This window comes from Terrapene carolina, unplaced genomic scaffold, assembly GCF_002925995.2.
Source record: "Terrapene carolina triunguis isolate 2854851 unplaced genomic scaffold, T_m_triunguis-2.0 Scaffold167, whole genome shotgun sequence".
Taxonomy (NCBI): domain Eukaryota; kingdom Metazoa; phylum Chordata; order Testudines; family Emydidae; genus Terrapene; species Terrapene triunguis.
In genome coordinates this window covers 367,472-394,979 of record NW_020664518.1, presented here as the reverse complement: position 1 = coordinate 394,979, position 27,508 = coordinate 367,472, and the positions used below count along the sequence as shown (strand labels likewise).

Here is a 27,508-nt window from a genome sequence, read left to right as displayed (position 1 = left end):
TGTGTGTGTGTGTGTGTGTGTGTGTGTGTGTGTGTGTGTGTGTGTGTCTTTTGCTAGTTGCTCTTCAAATTCTCTTTTTGGCCTACCTAATTATACTTTTAAACTTGACTTGCCAGTTTTTATGCTCCTTTCTGTTTTCCTTAGTAGGATTTAACTTCCAATTTTTAAGCAATGTCTTTTTGTCTCTAACTGCCTCTTTTATTCTGTTGTTTAGCCATGATGGCATTTCTGTTGATGGTCTTGCTGTTTTTGTTTTTTGTTTTCTTTATTTGTGATATTCATTTAGTTTGAGCCTCTGTTACGCTGTCTCCATGCAGCTTGCAGGCATTTCACTCCTGTGACTGTATATTTTAATTTTGATTTAACTAGCTTCCTCATTTGTGTGTCGTTCCCCTTTTTGAAGTTAAATGCTACTATGGTGGGTTTCTTCGGTATTTTCCCCTCTACAGGGATGTTAAATTTAATTCCACTGTGGTTGTTATTACTGAGCGGTAATAATCTCAAAATTGTGGGATGGAAAAACGGTTTCCTTCCCAGCTCTAGTGAACCCCCTTCCTCTGCCTATGTACATCCCTGAGCTGCTCTCATGCAAACTGATTGCAGGGGAGTTTGCCACCTGCCTTAGAAATTCCAAACAACTTTTTCTTCACTCCTGCCAGTCATCTGCTCCCTCTTGCCATCTGTCCTGAATTAGCCCCCTTTCCTCTCCCGAATGGGACCCCCATCCCCCTGCCTCTCTTCTGCACTCCCTCTTTTCCTCTATGACCAGTCTTCCTTCTGCTGTGTTAATTCCGATGGAATAAATGAGCCCAGCGAGTCAAGGGCGTTAACATGACTCTGTCACTGTCCGACATTAAACATTAAGCATGGCTTGGGGTTTTGAGCACAGAGACCTGCTTAGTCCCAGGACAACAACCAGTAAATTGTTTTAAACCTTTTATTAACGATACAAAAAAAGGAAACACAGCGAGAGCATTTAGAAAGGAGAGTATGAAGTAAGGCTTTCATTTTAACAGTATCTCTTCCTCCCTTTCCCTTTCGCTGTAGAAAGCTTCTTATAGGGAAGAGCACCTGACAGTTTTTAAATCGTGTTAAAGATGATGATAAATGTCCTTTTGGGGGAAAATTAAACAGATGAGTTGAAATGAGCTGCAGTTGTTTTGGTGGAAGTCCAGTCTTGCTTCCTTATGATAAAGCAAGACAAAAGAGGGCGAAAACAACAGCAAAGATAGAAGATGCAGCTCTGTCTTTGGTGCTGACTTTCACTTGCAACCTCTTTGCTGGAGAAACACGTGGTCTGATCAGCCATGCTGAGACCTGGCAAACTCGTACCAATGTCGGGCTGTTTAGGGCATTGCTTTCAGCTGCCTTTCTGGTCGCAGGCTCAGAGCAGTGCTGCAAAAAATGGCGTTGTCTAAGCTAGACTCTAGACAGAAGATAGAGTGAGAGCCGGGAAGGAAAAAGACACTTCAGGGTGGGGGTGAGAACAGGAGCCCATTCCAGATGCTGTTCAGGGTTTAGCTGGAGCCCGATGTTGTCAGTTCCCTCTCTGGCTGGGGCTGCTCAGAATGCCTTTCAGGACCAGGATGATGAAGGTCCATTGGTGTCATAGCAGCTCCCAAGGTCCCAGCCGGGAGGGTAAAGCGTGCTCCTTCCAGTCCAGCCATCCCTGGTGCTCTGAGCCCCTCCAAAGCCTATTTTTAGGGACCCCAAAAGAGAGTGGTGTGCACAATAGCCCATCACGGGTGAGGTTTATTTTCCAACATACCAATTTTGGTCTGTTAATTTCCGATTCCATTCTTCTTGCATTTACCAGTCGTTACCGTCACACAGCCCCTGGGCACAGTCCTTCTGTGTGATGCTAAGCCAGTCTGGCGGTCTTTAACGTTTGCTGACTTTTATAAACAATTTCATGTAACAGGCCGAGCTGGACTCTTGTAACCCTGGACAGGCCTCCGTGCAATACTTCCCAGCTCTGGCTGCTTCCTCTCGAGGGGCCTTTCTGACCCAACCTGGGACTTGTCATGTGACAATGGCGAAGCATCGCTAAGCAAGGAACTGCCTTAGAGCCAGGGCAGCAGCCATGCCTCTCACTCTGCTTCCCTGCAGGGCTCCTGCCCACAGCCTTCCCCGGCCCCCTCCTGCCTGGCTTCCTGCTGAAAGTCTCTGGGTGGTGGGGCCACCCCTCCTTTGCCCCTCGCCTGATTCTCTCTCCTTCCTGTGGGTAGCTCCTGCTGTTACCCAGCCTGAGGAGTAGCACTCTCATGACCCCCGCTGTTTCCATCTGCTGCTCCTCCTAAGTGTGATTCCCTGACAGGCAGGCATGGGCAGATGCAGAGCTCCTGTGACTTCAGGGGTGAATTTAATTCACCGACTTCATGGTGAGTGATCGTAAAGGGGGCCCGAGTGTCTGCAGCATCCCCTGCCCTGGCTGCCTTGCTGGGAGCAGTGTTGAACGCTAGCTCTGCTCCTCGGGGATGATGGAAGAGTCAAGCCCATGTTTGTTTTCTTCCCAATCTCTCGATAGGTTGTGAGTGACTTGAAGGCTGCAGACCAAGGCAGTGCCGCCGTCCTGCACATCTCAGATGGGTCCTACTACATCCGGGTGGTCGTCTCCCCGGAAGCTGTGCAGATGGCAGAATGGTGGGTTTCGCCTTGTCTGTCGACCCTTGCTGGGGTAACTGTGCATTGCAGCTGGCGGCCAGGTTCTCATTGACAGTTGGGTTGGGCTAAATCAGTAGCTGGGTGAGAGCCCATGTGGAAAGCCCAGGTGCTGCTGGAAGTGACTTATCTACTGTCCCAGCATGACACCTGCAGGTGCTGTGCTGCAAACTGTGCTGCCTTTGAGTTGAGTTTCGGCTGAGGTCCTGCTTATTCGGGATCGTTAAAGGTGCAGTGGCACTTTACACAGGAGTCACAGAGTTTGGCCAGGACACCAGCGCTACTGGTAACTTCAGGTGGTTCCATTCCGCCTCTCTAACTTCCCCCTGCAGTTTCAGTTGGATTTGATGTCCTTCACTTCCTGTCCTAAACAGTCTGTGTAGGGCTGCTGTATGTGCCACCCCCAAGGTGGGTAAAGGGATTATATTGGTCTATACTCCTCCTTGGGACTCCACTGGCTACAAGCTGGTATGAGGTGTAAGGAGCTGTGTTCGTTTTGCTCAGCACAAGGTTTGAAAGTCGCCCCATTCTCCAATTTCATTTTCAAAGGCAGAATTACCATTTTTGTGTGTGGAAAATTTGGGAATTGGCCCTTTAGGTAAAACAATGGAAGGAAAACACTTCTGCCATTTCTGCAATGTTGCCTTTCTACTTATCCACTAGCTCTAAGCTAAATGTCTGTCTGTCGGTGGAAGAGAAGACACGGGCAGCAAACGTCCTGCTGATGTTCTCAGTGTCTCACTTCCAGAGACAGACATTGCCCCTCATGATCATTTCCCAAGCCGGGGGGCTTCTCCCAGCTTAGAGAACTGGTTGTTCGCGCCAGAAACACTCGGATCCCAGCCAGCAGAGGAGCTCTGTGAGCGTATGTGGAATTAAGTGAACATTTATGAGCCTCCTGTTAGCAGCCTTAGTCCGATATACACTCCTCAGAGTGAGTGGTGCTTCTGAGGCGTGCAGCAGCATCCAGTCGCTAGGCATCGGAGTCGCAAGATTTGAGTTTTGGTTCCAATTCTGTTGCTGTGTCCTGGGGCAGGTCACTTCCCCTCTGAGCCTTCATCTCCTCATCTGTAAAATGGGGATAATACTCACCAGCCTTGGCAAAGGGGTTTGAGAGCAAGGCAAGAAAAGCTTTATGTAAACACGCAGGATGATTGCTCTTGTGACACTGGGTGTTGCCTGGCTATGTAAGTGCAGCTGTGCGCTGGACATCAGCTAACAGCACTGGGGCAAACCACAGACTTAGAGACTGCCCTGTGGCTTAGCCTGAATTCCTCAGTCACGCAGGCAGCAATTCATCCCTTGCCGATATAAAGCAGCTCATCCTACTGCAGGATTCGGCCTCACATCATCAGCCAGTGCCTGCCAGTTCTGTGTCCAGACTCTGCTGCTGCCGCAATGTTTGCAGCGGATGGATCACGGCTCAGTCTCGCTCTCTCCTGGCATGCACCAAGCTGAGCTCTGCAGCAATAACTGTTGGAAAACTCTTGGGAGCAAAGGCTCATGTTCCGAACATGGGACTGGAACATGAAAATTTTAATCCTGGCTCCACCACTGAGTCATGCTGTGGCCTCGAGCCAAGTTACTTAACCTGTCTGCCTCAGCTTCCCCATCAAAGGCGGGTACGTATTATAATTCCCCATTTTACAGATGGGAAAAGTGCCAGGCCTGTTGTCAGTAGTGGAGTCACGAATAGCATACAGGCCGCGCAGCTCTAAGCACCGTGCTGCACTTGGGATCACTTTGTTTGATAGTCGCCCAACAGGCCGATTTCTAACAGCGCCGCTGAGTTGGAGCAGTGGTTCTAGAGTCCTCTCACAGGCCATCACCCAACTGCTCATGCACGTTTGAGACCATTTGTCACTCACAAATTTGTTTTGCTGCTCTCTGTTTCCTAGTGTTCAACTGCAGTCCGGGTTCTCCAACATCATTGGCAGGATTATCATCTTGCAGAAGTACATGGTGTGCTTCCAGGAGGAGACCAAAGCGGTAAGGCTCTGTCTGTCTCAGCGGCCATGGGATCCACCAGCTGAGCAAAGTGATGGGGGTCGTACTCTAGGGTGACCCTGTGCCCTGCTCTCTGGATATTCTAATGCTCTTGGATCCCGCTGAGATGCCTTGTGTTGGACAGGCAGCTGCCCTCACCAAGGGCCCAGAATCAAACGTAAGCTGCGCGTAGCTCCCTTTGTGTAGCTGGAAACCCTTTGGCTCACTTTGTTGTGTGGCTGAGGTGTTCAGCAAATGTTACAACATTGTGACAGTTCCCTCCAGGATGCCACCTGGAGTGGGGTACCACTGAGCCCGCCTGACCCACCAGCCTGGGCTCCCTTTACACTGTACTGCTGTGACAAACTCTCAAGCCCCCTCCAGCATGCATGCAGGTAGGGATACACCCAACTGCAGCACAACACACACAGGTGCATGGAAAGGCAAAGCTAAGGCATCTCCCAGTTCCTAAGGAATGCACTGGGGTGCCAGGGTGTCACAGACCTGATGGCAAAATACTGAGGAGGAGAATGCTTGGTGGAAGGAGGGGATTTTGAGGAGGGGGGAATTGAGCTATCTGGGAAAGGAATTGACTCTGGATCCTCAAGGGAAGGTACATGAGCCTCTCCACACATCCAAGTCTAGTTCCATAGCCTCTGGTTCACCTCATGTTCACAACAGAGACGGATGGTGCACATGTAAACTCATTCTGCTCTAGCAACACATTGAGTGACCCCAGTAGCTGCTGCCTGCCAGGGCCTCCAGCCGTGTTTACGAGGCTTAACCCTTGCTTTAGGCTAGAGAGTGGAGCTGGTGCTATAAGCCGTGACTATTTTTGCCTAGGAGCATTAGGTGGAGCTCCAGAACTAGCACCTCCAATGCGGCCCCTGCGCGGGCAGGTGGATGGTGTGGACCTTCCCAATATGACCTCTCCTGAAGGGCTGGTGCTCCTTTGCTAGGGAACCAGCTCCTAGCTGTGTGGTCAACAACAGCTTCTGCTCTCTGGGCACGTGGGCAGGCATATTTCGTGGCCTGCTGGGCCTCCTCTTCCGGCTTGCTCTGGGCAGCCAGCCTTGTGAGGCTCACTGGACTGATAGGTGATGTACTGCAGAGAGCTCCTCTCCACCACACCTCTCCCCCTCCAGTCCGACACCCCACCCCTCTACCTTATGTGTGGTCGGCGTCTGGGCACTGCAGCCCTGCGTTGCCTCTCCCCAGGCTGCCTCCAGGTCTTCAGGCCCATGCCTGCTCCTGATCTGGTCTTTGCTGCCCAGAGGTCTTGTTTGCAGAACAGTGGGCCACGCCTGCCATGAGTCCCTCGGGCCTGACGAACGAGTCCCTCACTGGTCCATTCAACATCTCTTATGCAAAACAGCCTCTGCTGACATGTCAGGATGCAAATTAGGCCCTCCCATGCCCCAGGGGCGGGCATGGGGATAGTGTGTCCCCAGTGTGTTGTGGATGCACCACCTGGGTATGGAATATTCTGGAGGACATGGGATGGAGATGGGAGTGCAGCCCCCAGTTGCTGACTGTTCTGGATGGGAGTAGGGGCTTCCTCAGGTAGAATGTTCTGGGGTGCCACCTGGGCACAGAAAGTCCTGGAAAGGGTGAGGGGGGTGGAGGGCATGGCAATGCAGCATGTCTGAGATGGAATGGGCCTTGATGGGGTGTGGAGAGACAGTTGCGGCCTGTCAGCATGTTACATTATGGATGGATGTGGGAAAGAGCCGGTGAGTATCAGAACATTTGGACTGAGGAGACAGCATAGATCATTATGGATGCGGTGGGATGAGGCATGGAACATGTGGGATGGGGCGGTACGTGGGAGACAAGGAGTGGGGCATGGAATGTGGGAGATGGGGGCGGGATGGGGCAAGTCACGGGATTAGGGAGGCGGGGGGTGGCATGTGGGAGATTGAGGGGGGCCCTTCGTCTGTTTTACAGGAATTTTTTGTGCACTCCAGACCTGAGGGGTGGGGCACCTGGGAGGGATGAGATCTCTGGAGGGGTCTGCGCCCCGGTGTTGCAGGAGCCTGAATCCAAGCTTCCCATTCACGCCCAGGCCTTGCTTGAGGGGATGAGAGGCGAGGGTCCAGTGAACCAGAGTAGAGGTAGTGCCAGGCTCTGGAGAACTGCCCCTCAGAAAATGTGGGTTTTGTGAGGGGAGGGAGGATATGGTGGCTGGAGGAAGCAGGCACTCCCAATCCCATTACACCCTCAGTTCCTTGGCACCTGTGTAACACTGCCCGTCCCATGGGGCTGACTGTTCTCATTCCTGCTGAGGTGACTGCTTGTCCCCTGCTCATCCGCTTGCAGCCCAATAGCTTTCCCAGAATCCTTTGCAGCTGTTGCCCAAAAGCTTTCTAGGCACTCCTTGGCCTGTCTCCCCTGTGGGGTCCATCCCTCGGCGAGGGGCTAGCCGGGGAGTGCATCGCCTTGCTCCAGCCTGGCTTGCCAAACCGGCCTGAGGCTGGAGCCGGGCGCAGGCCCTGCCCTGGAGAGGGAGACGGTCTGCAGAGGGCTAGGCTGTGCCTGGAGGGTGTGCTCAGAGGTTTGTGACTTGAGCCTGAGCAGCCCAATCCTTTCACATTCCAAAAAAATAGCAGGACTGTTTGTGGGTGCCCCAGCTAGAGCCGAGGGGAGGGAGGGGGTGCGTGGATGTGTTTGCTTGCAGTATATTATTCAGTATATTATTCAGCCACTAGTGTCGGGTGTGTGTGGTTGGTAGTGGTGCATGTATTCAGACACTAGATGTGTGCATGTGCATATGTTGTTTAGACACTGGTGTGTGTGTGTTAGCTTGCAGTATGTTATTCAGTCACTGGGGCGTGTGTCTTTGTGGTACACTATTCAGACACGGGGTGTGTGAAAGAGCTTGCAGTACGTTATTCACCCACTAGAGGTCTCTGTGCCATCAGGCGCTCCAGCCAGGCTGAGCGCCCTGGCAACCAGGCCGGAGGTGGCTGGGCCTAGGCTGTGGGATGTCCGCCCACCTGCAGCGGTTTCCTTTAATGCCCACTGGGGGCAGGCTGTTATCCCACATAGCCAGGGGGAGCCCCAGAGAGCACTGAGGCGAGAGGGCCCCATTCCCCTCTCCTGCTCCCTCCAACTCCCCAGCCCCCTACACCTCTCGCACCCTCATTTGCTGAGGGGCTTGGTGGAGACCCTCCCCTCGCTGACTGGGCCCTCACCCTCCAGTGCCGTGGGGGGTGCCGATGCCCCCTTGTGGGGAGCAGGTGGCTTTGCTGTGCGCCCCGCGCCTGACCCTGCCTGTCTGTCCCTTCCAGGAGGAGTGCGAGTTCTACCTGTCTGTCCACGAGTTCATCGTGTTGCCCTTGCAGAGGCAGAGGATGGAGGCGCTGAACTGGTAAGGCCCTCTGCTGGTGTGGCGGCTCCGGCGCGCACGCGCTTCCCCCTCGCTGAGTTTGCAGCTGGGGATGGGGGCCCCATGGGGATCCCGCACCCTCAAGGCAAAGCCAAGAGATTGCAAACGGTGCATCGACTGGTCCACGTGTTGCACGACTGTGCACGGGGATGATGCCAGAAAGACCCCAGTATCGCACCCTCCAACTTTTAATTTTATCACCCCCACCCCTCACCTCTAGGAGCTTGTGGGGTTAGCAGCAGCCAGATTCTCTTCCCCCCGCCCGGGAGAAGGAAGCCAGAGGGGTTGTGCAGCTCTCTCTGCACTGGGGCGAGAGCTGCGGGGCGCACCAGCCCTCTGCTTTCAGGGGAAGGGGCTAGGCCTCTTGCTTGTGCTGAGGCATCAGGTTGTTCGCAGCACATCCAGCAGCTCCGATTGGCTATCTTCTTCCCCCCGCCTGTAGGAGACAGGGAATGGGGAAGGCCGATAGCTGGGGATTTCCCTGGAGAGCAGGGTTTTTCCCTGCAGGCCTGTCACGGGCAGAAAACCACCCTCTGTGTGGGAACTGCATAGAGTTGGCGGTCTGGGATCCCATCTGCCTCTTTACCCCTCTGAGGTCCTGTGGCAGCGTCCCTCACTTAGTCTGCATGCAGCTCACGGCATGGCCATTTCTTGCGAATTTATGGCGGGTCATGGAATTGAGGCCCTGGCTGCAGATGCTGTGAAAAGCTCCACCTATCAGATGCTTTTTGGAAAGCAAAATATATATATGAGAGACTCGTCCCAGACAGGGCCCTTTGGCCGGATGGAAGATTTGCTAAACTGCATGCCCAGACTCCTAGCTCTTCCCGGGATGATATTTTTGTGCCATTGCTATGGTCTTGGAAGGAGTAACTATCATTCACCATTTTCACAGATCAGTACGTGCTTGCACAAGATCCCTAGGCAGAGCGGGGCATAGAACCCAAGTCTCTAACAGAGCAGAGCTAAGTCTTGAGCACTTTGCCACACAACCTTCCATAGGAACTTCTCCAGTGAGGTGCCTCTGTGACCCACACTAGCACAGTACAGGGCTGGGTCACCCTTTAGCAACTAGACCATGTACAGAGGTTTGAGTCTACTACTACTTCCATGCTAAGAGATCTGGTCCTTCAGCTCAAGTGAGTGACCCTCTTATTTTTACATCCAGCGGTCCCAGGTCCAGTCCTCGCAGAGCACCTGGGCTGGGCTCTCACCACAATCTGCTCTGAGGCTGGGAACAGAAACTTAGAATCCTGGGGCCAGGTCCTCAAAGTGTTTTAGGCACCGAGCATCCATTTATTTCAATGGGAGTTAGGCACCTAAATACCTTTTGGGGATCTCGGCCCTAATGCCCAGTATCCCCTTGAAGTCCCTCAAATACTTGGAGTCAGAGTTGGGTTGGGGTTTCTTTTAACTTCCTCTGCAGCATGAGAAGTGGGGATCATCTGGTCATATCTCACTTAATCCCCTGCCATTGCCGGGGCCTCAGATATTGATGCACCTGGGTCCCTCCTGTTCTCTGCTTGTGGCCCCCAGTTGTTTAATCTCCTGAGGACCGTAATACCTTGGTGTAATTATGGTTGTTGGATTTATTAGGCAAGTGGCTGGGTGTGTTGATGGCCTATGATAGAGAGGAGATGGGACTAGAAGATGGTCCCCTCTGGCTTTGAACTCCAGAACACTACGATTTGTGTACCCCGCTAGCAATATGTGATGAGCCAGTCCATAGCTTGTTAGCTCTTCAGGGCAGGGACAGTCTCTTACTCTGTGACTGTACAGTGCTTAGCCCAACAGGGCTCTGATCTCGGTTGGGTTCTCTATTGCGAGCTCCTGCTCAAGAGGCTAAAATCGCCTCGTTCGCTATTTGGGTGAGTCGGGAGTACAGTGGTGCGCTCACACACAGTGGGGTACATGGGGAGGGCAGAATTCAGAAGATCGGCCAAAAATCACAATTGAATCTTAAAACTCATGATTTTGGGGCCAATTTTATAAAATCATGGGCTGGATGGGACTTCAAAGGGGTCACCTAAGCCAGCCCCCTGCGCTGAGGCAGGACCAAGCAAACCTAGACCAGCCCTGACGGGTTTGTCCAACCTGTTCTTAAATCTCCAGTGACAGGGACTGCACAACCTCCCTTGGGCATATTGCAAAACTTAACTACCCTGAGAGTTGGAAAGTTTTTCTAATATCTAACCTACATCTCCCTGGCTGCAGATTAAGCCCATCACTTCAGTGGGCATGGAGAGCAATTGATCATCATGCTCTTTATAACGCTCCTTAACATCGTGAAGACTGTAAGGAGGGCCCCACTCAGTCGTTTCTCCAGGCTAAACATGCCCAATTGTTTTAACCTTTCCTCGCAGGCCAGGTGTTCTAACCCTTTTTGGGGTGTCTGACTCAGGTTTTTGAACTTGCGGGGCTGGCCATTCTGCGCTCCCTGGCCCAGCTGCTTGGGCACTGCAGGGGTTGAAGGCATGTAGTCAGTCACTGGGGCTTTCACTAGACCCCTGTGTGATGGTTCTCTAAACCCCTTATATGCCCCGGGTCCCTGTTTTTCCATGGAGGCTCTCTGTAGCTCTAAACGGCCGTTCTCCCCCTGGCTTTAATCACATCACCCTTGGAGGCTGTCTTTGCGACCCTCCCACATGTTCTAGCTCATCTGCTCTTTCGGGGAGGCGATGAGGGAAAGGGGAGATGAAGGCTTCAAGGAAATAGCGCTGCATACTACAGCGAGGGCAGCGCCTTGTCTGGGCGTGGGGGTAGGCTGCTGCACCAGTAACCAAGACTCTTTGTTGTTCCAGTAACCAGGAGCCCTCAATCCTCCAGAAGATAAAGGAACTATGGCAGTGAGTACATGACCCAGTTATGGCACCATTTTCCTGACTTGCCAAGATGTGTGCTCGGTCAGGGCCTGGGTCGTGCTGACTAGCGAAAGGAGGTGCCCGTTTACGCCGGCTGCGGGACTCCTGTGTCACAGGCTGTGATTGACCTTAGCAGGAGTCATCCAAAAAAGCTGGTTTTCATGGCTGAGCGTGTTCATGGTTGGGATGACATGTGAGGGTGTTCGCCCTTGTGCTTCAGGGCGTGAGGAAACTTCCCCCACTGGCCACGTGTTCCTCCTGAGCGAGCAATGGCTCGGAGGGGTAGAGGCACCATTGCCTTGCTTGTGAATGGCTCCCTTAGTGTGCAGGAAGGCGGCTCCTGCTCCGCTGAGACAATGTCTTACAATTTCCACTGCTCACCTCCTGTTTGGGGTTGCTGCTGAAGAGCAGCACGCTTCCCTTCAGATCGCCTGCAGAGGGAGTTGGGCTGAAACAGTAGGGTTAGCTCCCCCGTGTCTCAGTGCAAGCGTTGCACACGGAAGGGCAGGGCTAGCGTATTCCCGGAAAGGCCCATCTCCTCAAAGAAGTGCAGTGCTTTGCCTGCAGCAAGGTTGACTTACGCAAATCCGCACTTACGGGAAAAGTTCTGTAAGCCTTTTTTGTGTGTGTAATTGTCAGGTATATGTTTCCGACTTACGGAACGCTTGCGTAAGTCAGGGAGCGTCTGTATAGTGAGCTGCCGGAGTGAAATTGCTCAGGTATCAGAGAGAGAGGCCAAGGGATGGCTCTGATTCCCACAGGGGCTCAGTCTTGGGGCACTCCCCCGGCTCTGGTTTCCCTGTTGGGCCGGGGGGCACTGCATGACCTTTGTAAGGTTTTCTGTTGGGTTCTGGGCAGGGAAGCTGTCTGGAGCCTGACCCTGGGATCTGTGTTGTTTGACTATTGCAGGAGAGGCCTCACCCTGAAGACTGTTTCCTCCTCAGGTACAGTGGGAACAGTGACGGGAGAGGCGGGGGGTGGTAGGTGTTGCTGACCTGTGTGAAATGAGTTGGTGGATCTCAGTTCTCAGTCCACCTTACACAGATCTCTGCCACGATGGCACTAACTGCCCGCTTCGTCGGCCGTCCCAGCAAGGAGTTGGATGTGGTTTGAAGACTGACCTGCGCTCTGGAGCTGTCTGCTCTGGGTGGGGCTGAGATGCACTGGTGGAACAGCATGAGCCATGCGTCCTGACACTGCCAGGGCTCTCAGTGGATAAACAGGACTGAGAGCTTTGGGGCTGTCAGTGCAGCTACTAAACCCACTGACAATGCAGAGCCCTGATCTGTGCTGCAGTCAGAGAACCACTCTGGAGCAAAGGGCTGTAAACCCAGCCAGGCCAGCGGGAGGCCCTAAGCACAGGGAGTTCGGCCTGAGGATTTGCTTGCCACGTTTGGCCACGCTACACTGGTATGCAATGGAGGTGTGTTTTCCCTGAGGCCAGCCTGCTCTGCCCTGCCTTCCCTCTGGCCCTGGGTGGCTCCGGGTGGAACTCTCGGCAGCACAAAATGGTCTTAAGCGCTTGGTTAATAAAGAGTCCAGATTCATATTAACTCTCTCTCCCCCCCACCCAGAAGTGATGTCCGTGCTGGTGAAAGGGGCCTGATCGACAGCCCTGGCACTGGGCACCTGTGTGCCTTCACAGAGCCTGGGCAGTGCCCCCTTCTGCCTCGTTCCTACACCGGAGTGCCAAGTCACTGCACTGGGTATAACTGTGCTCCCACTGGGCAGCCTCTGACTCGTCTGCATTCGAATGAATCAGCCCCTTGCCTCTCTGCAGCAGGCAGCAAGGGGGCCAGCAGGAGGCTGTGGTGTGCTGTGGGCGCCTGTCCATCAGGAACTGCACTGAGACACCCCCATCCTGGCTCTTAGCAACCCCTGCTGTTCCAGTCCTGGGTCTTCCTGGAACCAAAACTAACTCACAGCTGAGGGCTCGGAGCAGACGCCATTCAAACTCCTCTTGCCTTCCCCAGTGCCTTTGGGTTGCCCCCTTCTGCCCCAGAGGCGGTGGCATTTCGTGCTAAGTAATTCTCGAGCAGTACATCCTTTGCAAAGTGCTTTGGCTATCCTGTGTGATGGAAGGTGCTGTGGGAATGTAAGACAAGGTTGTTGCTGTGAACAGAAAGGAAGTATTGAGAGCTGTTGGTACAAAATAGCTTCTCCAGGCGCTCTGTGTGTGTCACAGCTAGGCTCTGGGCTCGTGGCCTCAAGGGGGTCTCAGTGGCCTGTTGACGTGGGCGCGTCTGTCCCCCTCTAGGGATGTCGGTGTCTCAGTTAATGATCGACATAGGGCAGAGACGGCTCAAGGTTTTGAAGCAGAATGTTGAGGATTGCTTGGATTTACTGGACCCAAGTGAGGTGCCAGCCATAGGGGAGAGGCTCCCTGTCACCAACTGGGAGGTGGAGCGCAAGAGAGAGGTCAGTGCTGGCTGCCAGCCTGTCCTGGCTGTGCATGTGTCCGATGATCTGGTACGGGGCCAGGTGGGGCTGAGGGGCGACGGTGGGGCTCTTCTCACAGAAGAAAGAGGTAAATCCTTCGACCTTGGGAGGGAAGGACCCAGTGCGGGAGGGGTTTCGAGTTGGAGGGAGCGAGGGTGGCTCTTGCTGTGGCATACTGGCTTTTGGCATTTCTTGGGAGAGTGCTGCACTCGGTCGGGTTCCCAGAGCTCACGCTGGATGCTCAGACCTAAGAGCTAAATCAGCTCTTCCGGGCTCTCTCTCCTGGTCTGCGGAAGAGCTGCTGGTCTTCCCAGTGATGCTGGGAGCCCCAGGGATGGGTCAGTGTGCCGGACTGCCTGGACTCTGTCTTTTGTCTGTGATGTAGAAGCTGGCTAACAATTCTCATTTCAGCTGAGTAAAGACGTCTTTACAGTGCCAGCCAACTTCCTGGTGATTGGCCCGGAGGAGGAGGCGGCGATTCGTGATGCCTGCGTGGCAGGTCAGTGCCACGGCTGTACCTACAGTCTGCAAAGCCTGGCCATGTCTGGGCTGGGGCTCTACCCCAGCGCCTTGCAGACCTGATTTTGAGAGCTGCAGGCTCTCAGTCAGAGGTCCCTTCGGGTTAGCAGGCTGTGGCTCTCCAGGAGCGTGCCCAGGTCTCAGTGAAGCACCCTCTGCCTGACGCGCTCTCCCCCCCATCTCTCACAAGCTTCCTGCACCAACCGGGTCTGCCTCTCCGGGGTGGCTCTGGAATGGGGGAAGGGCTCCTGAGCCGCATGGTTCAGTCAGGCCCTGCCTGCGGGGCTGCGCTCTCCGGGGATGTTGATCCACGTGGCGCGGGACGGCAACTGACATTCCAGTCCCCGGCCTGGCCCTTCACAGATGCAGCTAGAATGAGATGCTGCCTCTAGCCAGGGGATTTGCGAACCCTGTGATCTTCCCCAGTGGAAACTGGGGGGGAGCTGCAGTGGAGCTCTGCCCTGACGGGTACCTGCGGTTCTGAGAGGGGGCTTTAGGGATCTCTCAGGGAACAAGCTGAATCAGCGAGAGGCATCCAGAGGGTGACGGCAACCCCCCTATTCCTGCAGGATCTCCTCACACCGTTCCTGGGAGAAGCCGCCTTGACAGGGACCTGGATGACTGTAGTGTAGTGTCATGCCCCAGTGGTGAGTAGTAGAGCCTGAGCCAGTGGCCTGGATCCTGCAGCAGCTGTCTGCTCTGTTCGGGATTTTCTTTTGGGGTTTGCCCCTCCCAGTTTTCTCTCCACTGGAGGATGGGGTCCATGGAGGGGCTATTGCAATATCCCACTAGTCTTCCAGGCCCTTGTCCTTCTCTGAAACGTAAACTCTGGTATGGAGCATGTGGGGGGAGTTTTGGTCGGCTGCTAACCAAGCGGGGCTGTTTGCCCCCAGTCACAGATTGTCCATGTTAGAGGTAACCGTCAATGCACCAGCTGTCTTGAAAAACAATTGTTTAAGCTGCATGAGGAATAAAATAAGTGGCAGCGATGCCTCTTGCCACCCCCGGCCAGCCAAGGAGCTGTAGCTTCCTCTCCCACACGCAGTCATCACCCATGCTTCTGCCACCGCTTGGCTAGGCTGCTGCTGTTCGCTCTGCAGTGGGCTAGCTCGTGGCACGCAGAAGTGTGCAGCAGGCGAATGTCTGTCTGCGAGGTCTCATTCTCTGAGTGCCGTTCAGGGTGCTGGCAATTAGCCTGGCCTGGCCCTCCGTCCCCTAAGGGACCAGCCCTCCCTCTCATCAGCTGGGAAGCGCTTGCTCTTGGTTCTTTTGGGGGGGCCGGGGACCTCTGACCTGAAGGTCCCCATCCCGTGACATTTTGAGCCTAGTTTTCTGTGCGATGCAGCGTAAGGTTGTGTTAGTGGGCCAGAGGCTTTGTCAGATGTTAAACGTCTCTGGTCTAAGGACAGCGGTTCTGCACCAGCCGTTGCCAGGGGTATCTGTCATTTTGCCCAGGCAAGTTCTTTGCTGCGCATGCACCGACAAGAGGTGTGGCTTTGTAAAAACACACAGAACCTCCCTAGGGAATTCTTACCCCCAAGCGGCAGGAAATCAGCACTCAGGCTGTGGCTTAAACCTGCCAGGGCAGGAAGATCGGTGCTAACCAGCCACTCCAGTTGACAGGTGTTGTCTCTGTGCATCCCCCTCGTGGGGCATGTGTGCTTGGAGCAGCCTCTTATGGGGTCACCCATGCTTTGCACCCCATAGCAGTGTCTCATCTGCTGTCCCTTTGGCTGTTTACAGCTAGCTAGTCCATCCTCTTTTCTCTTAGAACCAAAGAAGACAGAAAGGGGTGGGATGAGTAGGAGAGTTGTCCCCCTGCTGATGGGGCAGACCCAGTTGACTAGGTCTGGTACAGTGTGTACAGCGTCTAGCACGCCGGGCCCTGATCTGTGACTGGGGCCGTTGGGTGCTACTACAGCATAAATAGCAGAGAGTCACACGCTTCATTGCTTCTGTAGGCGATCTGTAACCTAGATGGGCCCCTCGCCTGCACGGCAGCTTGAGTTGAGTATAAGCCCTTGCTTTACTCAGCCGATAACGTGCCCAGAATCAGCCACTGTGGGGATCGGCTCACCAGAGTGGCTCTGTGGCCAACTTAATCAGTGTCTGGGTCCCTGGTTTGATGGATCGCAGCTGAGTGGCCCCAGGGGCGCTGACGTCTAGTGGATGCTGAGCTCACCCGCCCAAGGCGATGCTTAGCCCCCCCAAGCAGGAGTGTGTCCTCACAAAAGCTCAGCTCAGCAGGACACCGTGAAGATGGGGGTGCAGAGAACTGCTGTCCTGCTCATGGTGGGGATTGTGGCTATGGGAACACGAGGAGACAGAAGGGATTTGTAGCATGTGTGGGTGTGTTACTGTTCCTTGCTGGGGCCTTTAGCCTGGCCTACAGTGCTCCGATCTGTAGGGCTGCAGTCTAATTTCATTCTCGCTTTTGGCAGACCCTGGCGCAATGTCCCGAAGTTTGGACGTATCCCTGGATAATCCCTGGGACAAGCTTCAGTCAGTGTCCGTGACTCTGTCCTCCTCCTTGGAAGGTGAGTGCACACACTGCCTTCCAGCATCTCCTGTTGCAAGCGGAGAGCATCTTTCCTTCTCTCTGTGTCTGCACACCCTACATCTTACACCTGGAGATACAGGGTCAGACAGGAAGAACGGTGTGCTCACCTGCGCGCGCACACATGCAATTTGTAAGCCTTGTTACCACCATCACACTTGAAATTGCACACTCACTTTTGCACATGCAGTTCTTAAAACGTGGCCCATGCTGTGTGCGCGTGCAGGGGATGGGGATGGTTTTCAGGAAGGTACAGCCTGGATCTCTTTGATACATTCAGGTGCCTGTTTGTGTGTGTGATTGCGTTTGCCAGTCCACCCATCTGCATGCACCAAGGGTGATAGACCTTATCTCCCCCATAAATGGCTGATTTGCCCTTGCACGGTATTGGTGGTGACTGTATCATGGTCATGCCTAGGGACCACCGGCGATCACCCCCTTGTGCTAGGTGCTGTACAGACACAGTAATAGGCAGACAAAGGCTGGGGGATGGAGGCCGCGTAAACAATGAGATCAGTGACAGAAGCTGTAGTAGTGCCACCATTTGGGTTTGTTTTTAATGTTCTGGGAGGGGTTGTGTTGGGACGAGATCAGCTAAACGAAGGGAGAGGGGACGTGGAGGGGGTCGGACGGGGCGGGGCAGCCTGTACAGCAGGCAGAGACTCTGAGGGAGGGTATTGATGCAAACAGCCAGTCAGCACAGAGGAGAGAATGCCCAGTAGAACCTGGATAAGACACTTGGAGGACGCCTCCGGTAGCCAAGGGTTGCTGTGGCAGAACCTTCTCCTGCCAGCTTTGCTATCTTTGGCCCCTTTGGAATTGTCCTTCCCCAGCTGCCTTCCCAGCTCCAGGCAGGTGGGACAGTCTCTGCCCGTGCTGCTGTCTCCTGCCCTCTTCCACGGGGAAAGTTGTGTTTTGTTCTCTTTTGTCAGAGAAGTCCATTATCCAGCCCAGCCTGCCAAGCACAGAAGAGGCCCAGCTACCCAACTCCGCAGAGGAGGCGGCCATCACACAGCCTGACAGCAACACCCCAGATTTCTTGGAGCCTTCCAGCCAGCAGTCCCCTTGTAGCTTATCCCAGAATGAACCAGTGGAGACTGTATCCCCATCACTGCTGTCCTACAGCAGTACATGTCCCCCAGAGGCTGCCAGTCGAGGAACAGCTGCTGCCACGTTCCAGAGGGCACCTGATGTGGATAAACACCCTGATGCCAGCCATGACGTCCCCTGCGGCCAGCCATCTGGAGCTTTCCAAACCAATCTGTGCCCTTTCTCTCCTGCTCTTCCCATTTTGGGCAGCATCAACAGCAGAGCAGCACCCCCTGCAAATGGAGGGCAGGCTGAGCTTGGTGGCGCGGCTTCCCTCCCAGATGTGGAGAACAGTGGTCTGCCAAGCTCTGAATGGGACACTGAGCTGGGGAGTAGAGCTGGGGGAAAAGATCTGTCCAGGAGCAGGCAGCACAGGGTGACTAAGAGAAAGCTGCTGGTGGATGACAATAAGGCCCACGGCGAGGTTTTGTCCAATCCAGGCAAAACCCATCAGAGAGCACAGAGGAAACCTCCCCATGCGGATGTGCCCATGGGGGACGAGCGCTGCGTGGACGTGAACATAGTGGGCCAGAACCCAGGTATGGAGTTGGTGAGTGCTCAGAGAGCCAAGAAGACCAGGCTGGAGCAGGCCGGGCCAGCTCAGGAGCCTGCACTGCCCGGGGACCTGGAGGGGCTGCCAGGAAGGGGAAATGAGAGAGCAGCAGTCAGGAGCGTGGCTGCGTCCGGGCCAGGCCAGCACAGAGCCCAGGAACAGGTAAAGGTCCGCAGGCTCGTTGTCATTTCTTAGTTTTGTCTTAGTGTCCCACAATCTCCCGTCTCCGGGCCCCAAAGCCCTGCCTTGTAGCCACCAGCCTTCCAGCTGAGAAGAAAAGGGAAGGGCTCCCTCTGAAGGCTGGGCCTGAGCTTTCTGCCCCTGCAGCAGTCCTTCTCCAGGAGCGAGGGGTCTGCATGCCAGCCCACGTCTGCCAGGGGACTGCCCTCTGCCAGGCACTTCCCAATAGCAGCCATTGCTCCTGTGCCAGACAGGAGACAGCCATGTCCGTGGTGGGAAGAGCCTGTTGTGACCATGTGGCTGGGGAAGGGGGAGGCTGAAGCCACATGCAGCAGGAGTTGGAGGAGCCAGTCAGAGCGCAGGGGTGAGAGTACAGAGAACACACGCCAGCACTTGCTACAAGCCATCTCCTGGGCTCCCAGATGGGGACTGGGTCCTAAACAACCAGGGAAATCCTCCAGCTCTCTAAGTAACTAACCCAATAACATGTGTGAGAGAGACCCTGCCATGCTGCGCTTGCTGAATTAGGCTCAATCTTACAGCACAAGGCCCCCTCCTTGGAAGGGATCGGTCATTGTTTCAGAGGATCTCTCCTTAAGGTTGGCTTCTGTTTCGGGAGGCTTCCACTCCAGGGCTATGCCAAGCACTCAGGGTAACTCAGATTTCCAAGAGAATCCCCCACTCCTGCCTGCTGGCTTGCCCAGAGCTCTTGTCCTTCCCCTGGGGACATCTAGTGCCGTGGTTCCACAGGGTAAATGTGCATGAAACCAGCTTCTCTGAGCCAGGAGAGCTGGTGGGGGAGAAAGCTATGTCCGGAGCTCTGCATGGGCTGGGGATGTTTTTCAGCTGTGATGTTTAATATAGATTGAGCTGAATTGTCTTCCTTCCCTCCAGAAGTATGTGAAAACAGCCCCATTTCAATACGCCTACACGGCACCAACGCCAGATCTCTGTGCCCGAGTGAACTCCACCAGGTCAGTGCGGTGCGTGGGTCTCCCAGACGGGGGGCACCCCAGCTAAGTGGGCTTCTCAAATACCCTTTGCACCTCACTTAAAATAAGAGTAAAAATAGACTCACCCCATAAGCTGCTCTGCGCCCTGTCCAAAGCAGCCGGCACGGCTCCAGAGACCCTATTGCTGGTACAGTTGGAGGAGAGAGCTGCGCCGGTCCCCCTTAGATTTCACTCCTGTCTGCCAGCTCCCTCTGATAACAGCTTGGGCCGCAGTGCCGCTGTCAGGGAGCTGCATTTGCGTAGCCCCTACAAACACAACCTGTGGGTCTCTGGCCATGCAGTGACTGACACTGTTGTGGGCTGGGTCCCCACTGCTTCACTAGGCTCTCAAACCAAGCCAGTGTGGCTCACCCTGTAATACAGAGATTGAGTCATGGCCCTCTCCCATCTCAGTTGCAGTTCTCAAACATGTGGGTGGTAACTAGGGCAGTGCTGCCTGTGGGGGCGTAGAACCGGAGCTCTGACCCGTGTTGCCTTGCTGAGAAAGCTAATCACACTTGATTTGGCTCTTCATTACACAGCTTAATTCCTCCCACCTGCAATGTTCCCCTGCCCACCGGTTCCCTTCCACCCTGGACAGACTGTCGGTCCCCTCCCTGCCGGCTGGCAGTCCCAGCTCTTGGCCAGCTCTAGTAAAGGCAGCCAGGCTGACTCCTGGCTTGAGCTGCTCTTACAGTCCTTGGCAATGAGTGCCTGGACCCTTGTCAAAGCAGCTACAGAGAAGCAGCAGCACATGACCAGTCACTTTGGGGACCACCAGTCACTGCTGTGTGGAGCACAGCTGCTCTGGGGGTCTCACTCAGGGGCTCCCTCGGCAGAATACATCATCGTTCTGGATGGCAGCCGAGCCCTGCAGCAGCTAGGCACTGCAGTTGCAGAGCGACCGTCCCATTCTCACTTGCGCTTCTGTTTTGGTTCACAGGATCTCGAAGGCGATGCTGCGCTGGGCCTGCTGGGTGATCACCAGAGCTGAGCAGGCCTGAGCGAAGGCCCTGGGGGAGTTCCAATGTGCTGTACCTAGGTTCTCCTGTTCCTGTTCACGGCTTACCCGAAGGGACGAGCATGGAAGGGTGTGACTCGATAGCCATGCAGAGTAGGCCCTCTGGGGCCAAAAGGAAGGTCCGCTGGCACTCAGGTTACCCAAAAGGCACTCCCAGTCCTAACGACTCCTGCCCAGCCTCTTGGACTAGCTCCTGTGCCATATGCTGGGAGTCCCCGGCCACAGCGGGGGCAGCAGCGTGCATGAGCCTTCACTGGTACGGTGTGCCAGGGACTGAATCTCATGCTTGGCTGTGAGGTGCAGCGGGGTTTTATCCTGTGCTCCACGGAGAAGGGCTGGTGGAGGGAACGTCGGGTAGACAAGTCATCCTGGCAGCTGGATACCTTGCTGTGGGATATTCTGCTCTCCCTCCTCCCTACAATCACCTCTTCAGCACGTTAAACCCCAGCTGGAAAGCAATGCCCTTCAGCGCTCTGCCTGTCGCGCACACCAGCCCAGTCTGTTATTTGTCAAGGAATGCAGTGAGCTGGGATAGGAGCAGGCATCTACCGCACAGCAGCTGTGAGCAAGGGGCTTGCTACATCTCCTTACAACCCGCAGCATCCCTTAACTGGGCTAATGCCCCAGCCCTAGGCTCCAGGCAGAGGCGGTCCATGATGTAGCAGAGGTTAGTAAAGCGCTGTGGTAGCGTTCCTTCTCCGCAGCAGCGCACCCCCCTACCAATTGTGACTCTGGAGTCAATGCAGTAGTTTGGTCTTTTAATGCTTAGTTTGAGTAGATTCCTGCTCAGTTTGTTACAAAATATTTCACATGGTTTATGCTTTGGAAATGAAAAATAAAAAGTGTCTATTTTTAAATACATGGCTCTGATAGAATATCCTCATCCCCCCTCACAAACGTGAGGTGCAGCAAGGGGCATGCTGCAGAGCTGGGGGGGGAAGCAAAGGGACCTCTGTTCAGAATACAAATACTGTGCCCTTCACTCTGCTTTATCCTGGGGGAGGCTGTGGGCCTGGCTGAGCTAAGGTCAGGTATTGTCTGTCGGAGGAGTGGGGGGAAATAGCAGAGCTAAGGGAAGTTTTATTACCTTAGGATAGTGGTTCCCAAACTGGGGGAGGGGGAAGTGTGGAGGAACGTTTGGGGGGTGGGGGGAATGCCCCACCCCTAGCTGTAGCTCTGGTCTCAGCCCCTGGCTCTCAGCCCGGCTGCAGCGCTGGACCTGGCAGCAGCCCTGATTGCCAGCCCCAAGCCCACCCTCAGCTCTGACCGTGGCTCTGGGGACCACATGGACGGGGGGGACTGATGTAAAAAGTTGGGGGACCACTGCCTTCTGCTGTGAGCCTGGGGACAGAATCACTTGTATTTTTGACTGCAGAATTTTGCTCCAGACTCTTTCAATTAAATTAAATAAATTCTAGCCCTTGTGCTGGTGACAAAAACCTCAACCAAGACCCGAATGTCACCGACCTGTAAAGGCTGCAGCCAGCCAGAACCAAGAGCACAACAGGTCTGAACAGCTCCATTCTCCACAGCAGCTTGATGACATCAAAGCCTCCCACCAGCTTCAATTTAACTGTTTCCCAGCAGCTCATCTTAGCAAACACCGAGTTCCTGTGCATATCAACCCCCACCCCCACGCCTTGTCCTGCTGCTGGCTTCAGAGCAGTTGCTCCGTTTCAGTGCCCAGTTCTGCAGCACACTGAAATGATGGGGAAGCCTGAAATAAATGCACTGGCAGGAGAAACACCACAGGGAGCTGCACTGCTTCCATTAGTCATGTTCACATTTTAATCAAACCCTCCAGATTTGTTTTTTCAACTGACCGAGCGGTGCCACGGAATGTCCAGCCTGCCACGGTGGAGCAGCGCAGAACGCAGGGCCAGCGTGCACAGAGCACATGGGGCTGTGCCTTCAGCCCAAACTCCCGTTGCTGGCAGTGGAGGATCTGCTTGAGTAAGAACGGCAGGATCGTGCAGACAGGTTAAACCAAGCCGACGGCATGCACCCAGCCTAATTGTTGGAGGGGAACGACCCGCTCTGGCCCCCAGAAGAGGCAGATTGTTCTGTATTGAGTAGGTTTGGATGTGAGTGCCACACCCGGCCTGAAACCCACCTAATTCAGCATTGTGCAGCCCTGTTGATCCGGGGCCGTACAATGCAAGGCAAGTCCCCATGTATGGCAAACACACACAAGCCACTGGCCCGTGCCTGCTATTGCTGCATACTTAATAGCTGTGCATGCATCCAAAGAGCCAGATGCTCCAGGAAAAGCTTAGGCTGGTGGCAAACTCAGCTACTGGCTTCTGGCATCTCGGTTTTAGCCAGCTGGAGCTTGTGTAAAGCCAGCTGTGCGCAGTATGAGACTAGCAGAGGGTAGTGGGAGCTGGAAGGGGGGGTCCTCTCGTAGATCGTTCAGGAAGTGTTAGCAGCCTCCCAGTGGGGCCAGGCTCCGGTCTGTCCCCGTTTCCATAGGAAGCACTGATGTTCTACACCTGGGAGCAGCGAAGGGAGGGGGAGCAAGCTGGGGGCCTCCTCCCCCATCTCCCCGCTGCTTGCACCATGGTGCCCTACACTGCACAGGTGCTTGAGCTTCTGTTGCAAATCATAACCCTTCAGCTTGCACTTGGTCGCAGTGTTTTATTGGAAATGACAGCGGGCCGCAGCCCTCACTAACTCATTGTCCCTGGGGGGCTGCTGGCAGGCCTGGAGCTGCTGCTCTTTGGTGTGTGGCTGTTCTGTGCATTTTCAACCGGTTGTTCCACGGCTTGCGGTTGCTCCCCCTGCAGTTCGGCTGTGGCCCTGTGCTCGTCCTGTGGCAGAGTGTCTGGGGAAGGGGCCACAAACACGGCATTAGCGAGGGTCACAACAGCATTACTAAAGGTGCCTCCGTAGGGCAACAAAGGGAGCCGCAGCTCAGTAAGAGGGAAGGGGCCTGACTGGCTGCTTTAGTCTCTGTGCACCTGTCCCCGTAGGGCCAGATTCTCCCCCTTTACACCAGTGTAACTGCACTGGCCTCAGGGTGGCCACTCCCACCTTACATTAGTAGGGGTGAGCGCAGGATCAGGCCCAGGGCAGCACGCAGGTGTAGGGAAGAGGAGTGGACTGGGCCTGGGGGGGAGGCGGGCAGGAGGTGCCGGGGCAATGCCGAAGGGGAAAGGGCTCTGAGTTGGTGCAGGTGCCATGCCCTGTGCACAGGCTGTAGGGTTAGCTCATCCTTACCCTGCAATGCTGCCGGGGCACTGGCCGTGCTGCTCCCCGCCACATCCACCATAGAGTTGGGCTTAGGCTTCCGTTTCAGGACTGGCGAGCGCTGCAGGCGCAGGGGGATTTTTACACCTGAAGGAAACGCAAGCAGTGTAACATTACCAGCTTGGGGAGGGGGGTGGCACTGGCGGGGAACAGGGCCTGTGCAGGAGCCTGGGCCACCTCTATTTGAAGTTGGCTCTGGCCCCTTTCTTCTTGGAGGGGGTGTGCGCGTGTAACCCATGTGCCTAATAGGGAGATATCTCTTTAAGATAGGGAGGAGGGAGGAGTGTCCTGTCTCTGGATCACTGTTGCTAGGCAGATTAAGCACTCCAGATCCAGAAGCTTCTGGAATTGGATGTAGTAGATTTGGGTCTGCTCCCATAGGTTCCCTGTTGCTGGGGTCAGACGCCCTGAGGGCAGCAGTCAGCGCAGGTGCTTGGCAGAAGGCCACGTGCCCTGGGTGAGTCGGGAGAAGCTGAGGCCAGGGGGAGGAAGCAGGCTGCTCTCCCGAACTCTGAAGCAGGGGTTCTCAAACTGGGGGTTGGGACCCCTCGGGGGGTTGCGAGGTTATTACATGGCGGGTCGCGAGCTGTCAGCCTCCACCCCAAACCACACTTTGCATCCAGCATTTATAATGGTGTTAAATATAATGGTGTTAAAAGTGTTTTTAATTTACAAGGGGGGTCGCACTCTGAGGCTGCTATGGGAAAGGGGTCACCAGGACAAAAGTTTGAGAACCGCTGCTCTGAAGCATTTTGCAGCAGATTAGTGATATTGTGAACCCTCTAACAGGGAAGCCTGGGCAATGCTAATTATAGCCCAGGGAAACTGGGAGGGAAAAATCACTTCTGTTTTAATTTGTACGCTTTGAATATTGTTTTGATTTTAGCCAAACTGTTCTAGTTACATTATCTCAACTAGTTTGAGTCATCAACTGTTCTTTAAATGTGATAATGGGGAAAGAGTCATTTCTATTTTGCTATTCTCAGTTTTGTATTTTCTTGTAACAGGGTTTTCTTTAACTCTATACAGGTAACTGAGTGGTTGGTTAATCCATCAGCTGAGTGGCTAACAGTGATTTCAGCAGAGGAAGAGTCTGCCTGGATTCCAGCTGAAGATCCCTACAGGCAAGTGGAGGGAAGCTGTTGTTTAGTCTCAGCAGATTGTCTCGATTTGGTGATCAAAGACTCTAACTGAGACTTAAGTGAACAAAACCCAAGTTTTGGGGAACTTTCACTGTGTTTCTGGGGGGACTGAACTGTTCAGATTTTCATTTGTTTTCTTTATTGATGTTTATGTATAACTGTGAAGGTAATAAGCAACAAAGAGTCCTGTGGCACCTTATAGACTAACAGATGTATTGGAGCATAAGCTTTCGTGGGTGAATACCCACTTCGTCAGACGCATGTAATGGAAATTTCCAGAGGCAGGTATAAATATGCTGGCAAGAATCAGTCTGGAGATAAGGAGGTTAGTTCAGTCAGGGAGGGTGAGGTGCTCTGCTAGCAGTTGAGGTGTGAACACCAAGGGAGGAGAAACTGCTTTTGTAGTTGGCTAGCCATTCACAGTCTTTGTTTAATCCTGACCTGATGGTGTCAAATTTGCAAATGAACTGAAGCTCAGCAGTTTCTCTTTGAAGTCTGGTCCTGAAGTTTTTTTGCTGCAGGATGGCTACCTTTAAATCTGCTATTGTGTGGCCAGGGAGGTTGAAGTGTTCTCCTACAGGTTTTTGTATATTGCCATTCCTAATATCTGACTTGTGTCCATTTATCCTTTTACATAGGGACTGTCCAGTTTGGCTGATGTACATAGCAGAGGGGCATTGCTGGCACATGATGGCATATATAACATTGGTGGACGTGCAGGTGAATGAGCCGGTGATGTTGTAGCTGATCTGGTTAGGTCCAGTGATGGTGTCGCTGGTGTAGATATGTGGGCAGAGTTGGCATCGAGGTTTGTTGCATGGATTGGTTCCAGAGTTAGAGTTGTTATGGTGCGATGTGTGGTTGCTGGTGAGAATATGCTTAAGGTTGGCGGGTTGTCTGTGGGCAAGGACTGGTCTGCCTCCCAAGGTCTGTGAAAGCAAGGGATCACTGTCCAGGATGGGTTGTAGATCACTGATGATGCGTTGGAGAGGTTTAAGCTGAGGACTGTAGGTGATGGCCAGTGGAGTTCTGTTGGTTTCTTTCTTGGGCTTGTCTTGTAGCAGGAGGCTTCTGGGTACACGTCTGGCTCTGTTGATTTGTTTCCTTATTTCCTCGTGCGGGTATCGTAGTTTTGAGAATGCTTGGTGAAGGTCTTGTAGGTGTCGGTATCTGTCTGAGGGGTTGGAGCAAATGCGGTTGTATCTCAGCACTTGGCTGTAGACGATGGATCGTGTGGTGTGTCCGGGGTGGAAGCTGGAGGCATGAAGGTAGGCATAGCGGTCAGTGGGTTTTCGGTATAGGGTGGTGGTAACGTGACCATCACTTATTTGTACTGTGGTATCTAGGAAGTGGACCTCCCGTGTAGATTGGTCCAGGCTGAGGTTGATGGTGGGGTGGAAGCTGTTGAAATCATGGTGGAATTCTTCCAGAGTCTCCTTCCCATGGGTCCAGATGATGAAGATGCCGTCAATGTAGGGTAGGTAGAGAAGGGGCGTGAGTGGACGAGAGCTGAGGAAGCGTTGTTCCAGGTCAGCCATAAAAATGTTGGCATATTGTAGGGCCATGCGGGTGCCCATAGCGGTGCCACTGGTCTGGAGGTATATATTGTCACCAAATTTGAAATAATTGTGCGTGAGGATAAAGTCACAGAGCTCAGCAACAAGTTGTGCTGTGTCATCATCAGGGATACTGTTCCTGACAGCTTGTATTCCATCTGTGTGTGGGATGTTTGTGTAGAGAACTTCCACATCCATGGTGGCTAGGATGGTGTTTTCTGGGAGATCACCAATGCATTGTAGTTTTCTCAGGAAATCAGTGGTGTCACGGAGATAGCTGGGAGTGCTGGTGGCATAGGGTCTGAGTAGAGAGTCCACATATCCGGATAGTCCTTCAGTGAGAGTGCCAGTTCCAGAGATGATGGGGTGTCCAGGATTTCCAGGTTTGTGGATCTTGGGTAGTAGATAGAATAACCCCGGTCGGGGCTCTAAGGGTGTGTTGATTTCTTCCTATGTTAGTGTAGGGAGTGTCCTGAGTAGATGGTGCAGTTTCTTAGTATATTCCGCAGTGGGATCTGAGGAAAGTGGCCTGTAGAATTTGGTATTGGAGAGTTGTCTGGCAGCCTCCTTGTGGTAGTCAGACCTGTTCATGATGACAACAGCACCTCCTTTATCAGCCTCTTTGATGATAATGTCAGGGTGGTTTCTGAGGCTGTGGATGGCATTGCGTTCTGCACGACTGAGGTTATGAGGCAAGCCATGTTGTTTTTCCACAATTTCTGCCTGTGCACGTCGGCGGGAGCATTCTATGTATAGGTCCAGACTCTCATTTCGACGCTCGGGAGGAATCCATGTGGAATTCTTCTTCTTGTGGTGTTGGTGGGAGGGTATCCGTGTACCAGTGCACGGTTCAGTGTTATCTTGAAAGTATTCTTTGAGTCGGAGACGGCGAAAGTAGGCTTCCAGATCACTGCAGAACTGTATCATGTTTGTGGGGGTGGTGGGGCAAAAAGAGAGTCCCCGAGATAGGACAGACTCATCTGCTGGGTTAAGTGTGTAGCTGGATAAATTGACGATGTTGCTGTGTGAGTTAGGGGTCCCACTGTTGTGGCCCCATGTGGCAGGTAGGATTTTAGACTGTGAAAGTAATGTCTGTGGTTATATCATAGCCATGTCATGTTGTAAAAATTAGATTATTTTTCTTTATCATAAGATTTTATAAAGTTATTTAATTAAATTCATTTCTTTAGTTTCTTTTGGATTTGAATGTGGGGAGGTTGACCCTGTGCGATCCTTGCTGAAAATCCTTAGAGACTAGGGTTACCATCCATCCGGGTTTCCCCGGACATGTCCGGCTTTTTTAGCTTTAAATGGC

General features: G+C 53.7%; 3 protein-coding genes across 3 annotated transcripts in view; 2 read left to right on the top strand and 1 right to left on the bottom strand.

Moving 5' to 3' along the window:
* LOC113406965 (adrenocortical dysplasia protein homolog) overlaps positions 1-14,509 on the top strand; it is a 26,754-nt gene extending 12,245 nt beyond the window's left edge. Inside the window, exons 4-11 of the mRNA XM_026653888.2 lie at positions 2,528-2,643; positions 4,560-4,650; positions 7,938-8,017; positions 10,837-10,881; positions 11,806-11,840; positions 13,154-13,314; positions 13,747-13,834; positions 14,424-14,509. Of these exons, the coding sequence (XP_026509673.1) occupies positions 2,528-2,643; positions 4,560-4,650; positions 7,938-8,017; positions 10,837-10,881; positions 11,806-11,840; positions 13,154-13,314; positions 13,747-13,834; positions 14,424-14,509 (702 nt within the window). The remainder of the gene's footprint in view (positions 1-2,527; positions 2,644-4,559; positions 4,651-7,937; positions 8,018-10,836; positions 10,882-11,805; positions 11,841-13,153; positions 13,315-13,746; positions 13,835-14,423) is intronic.
* Positions 14,510-15,815: 1,306 nt separating this feature from the next.
* Positions 15,816-20,459, top strand: LOC113406964. The gene is made up of 4 exons (XM_026653887.2): positions 15,816-16,391; positions 17,344-18,215; positions 19,128-19,207; positions 20,169-20,459. The coding sequence occupies exons 1-4, from the start codon at positions 16,307-16,309 to the stop codon at positions 20,227-20,229; spliced, it is 1,098 nt and encodes a 365-aa protein (XP_026509672.1). The 5' UTR covers positions 15,816-16,306; the 3' UTR covers positions 20,230-20,459.
* A 2,055-nt stretch (positions 20,460-22,514) lies between these two features.
* Positions 22,515-27,508, bottom strand: part of LOC112122754 — a 37,637-nt gene continuing 32,643 nt past the window's right edge. The window contains exons 9-10 of the mRNA XM_026653886.1: positions 23,466-23,582; positions 22,515-23,070 (exon numbers count right to left, since the gene is read on the bottom strand). Coding sequence (XP_026509671.1) covers positions 22,916-23,070; positions 23,466-23,582 — 272 coding nt within the window. The 3' untranslated portion in view covers positions 22,515-22,915. The remainder of the gene's footprint in view (positions 23,071-23,465; positions 23,583-27,508) is intronic.

What these genes read in the sequence shown, in the direction of transcription:
- LOC113406964 (XM_026653887.2), top strand. Translation starts at nt 16,307, where the DNA reads ATGTCCCGAAGTTTGGACGTATCCCTGGATAATCCCTGGGACAAGCTT. An exon ending in TCTGTCCTCCTCCTTGGAAG is followed by an intron (nt 16,392 to 17,343) that starts GTGAGTGCACAC and finishes CTCTTTTGTCAG; the next exon opens with AGAAGTCCATTATCCAGCCC. An exon ending in AGCACAGAGCCCAGGAACAG is followed by an intron (nt 18,216 to 19,127) that starts GTAAAGGTCCGC and finishes CCTTCCCTCCAG; the next exon opens with AAGTATGTGAAAACAGCCCC.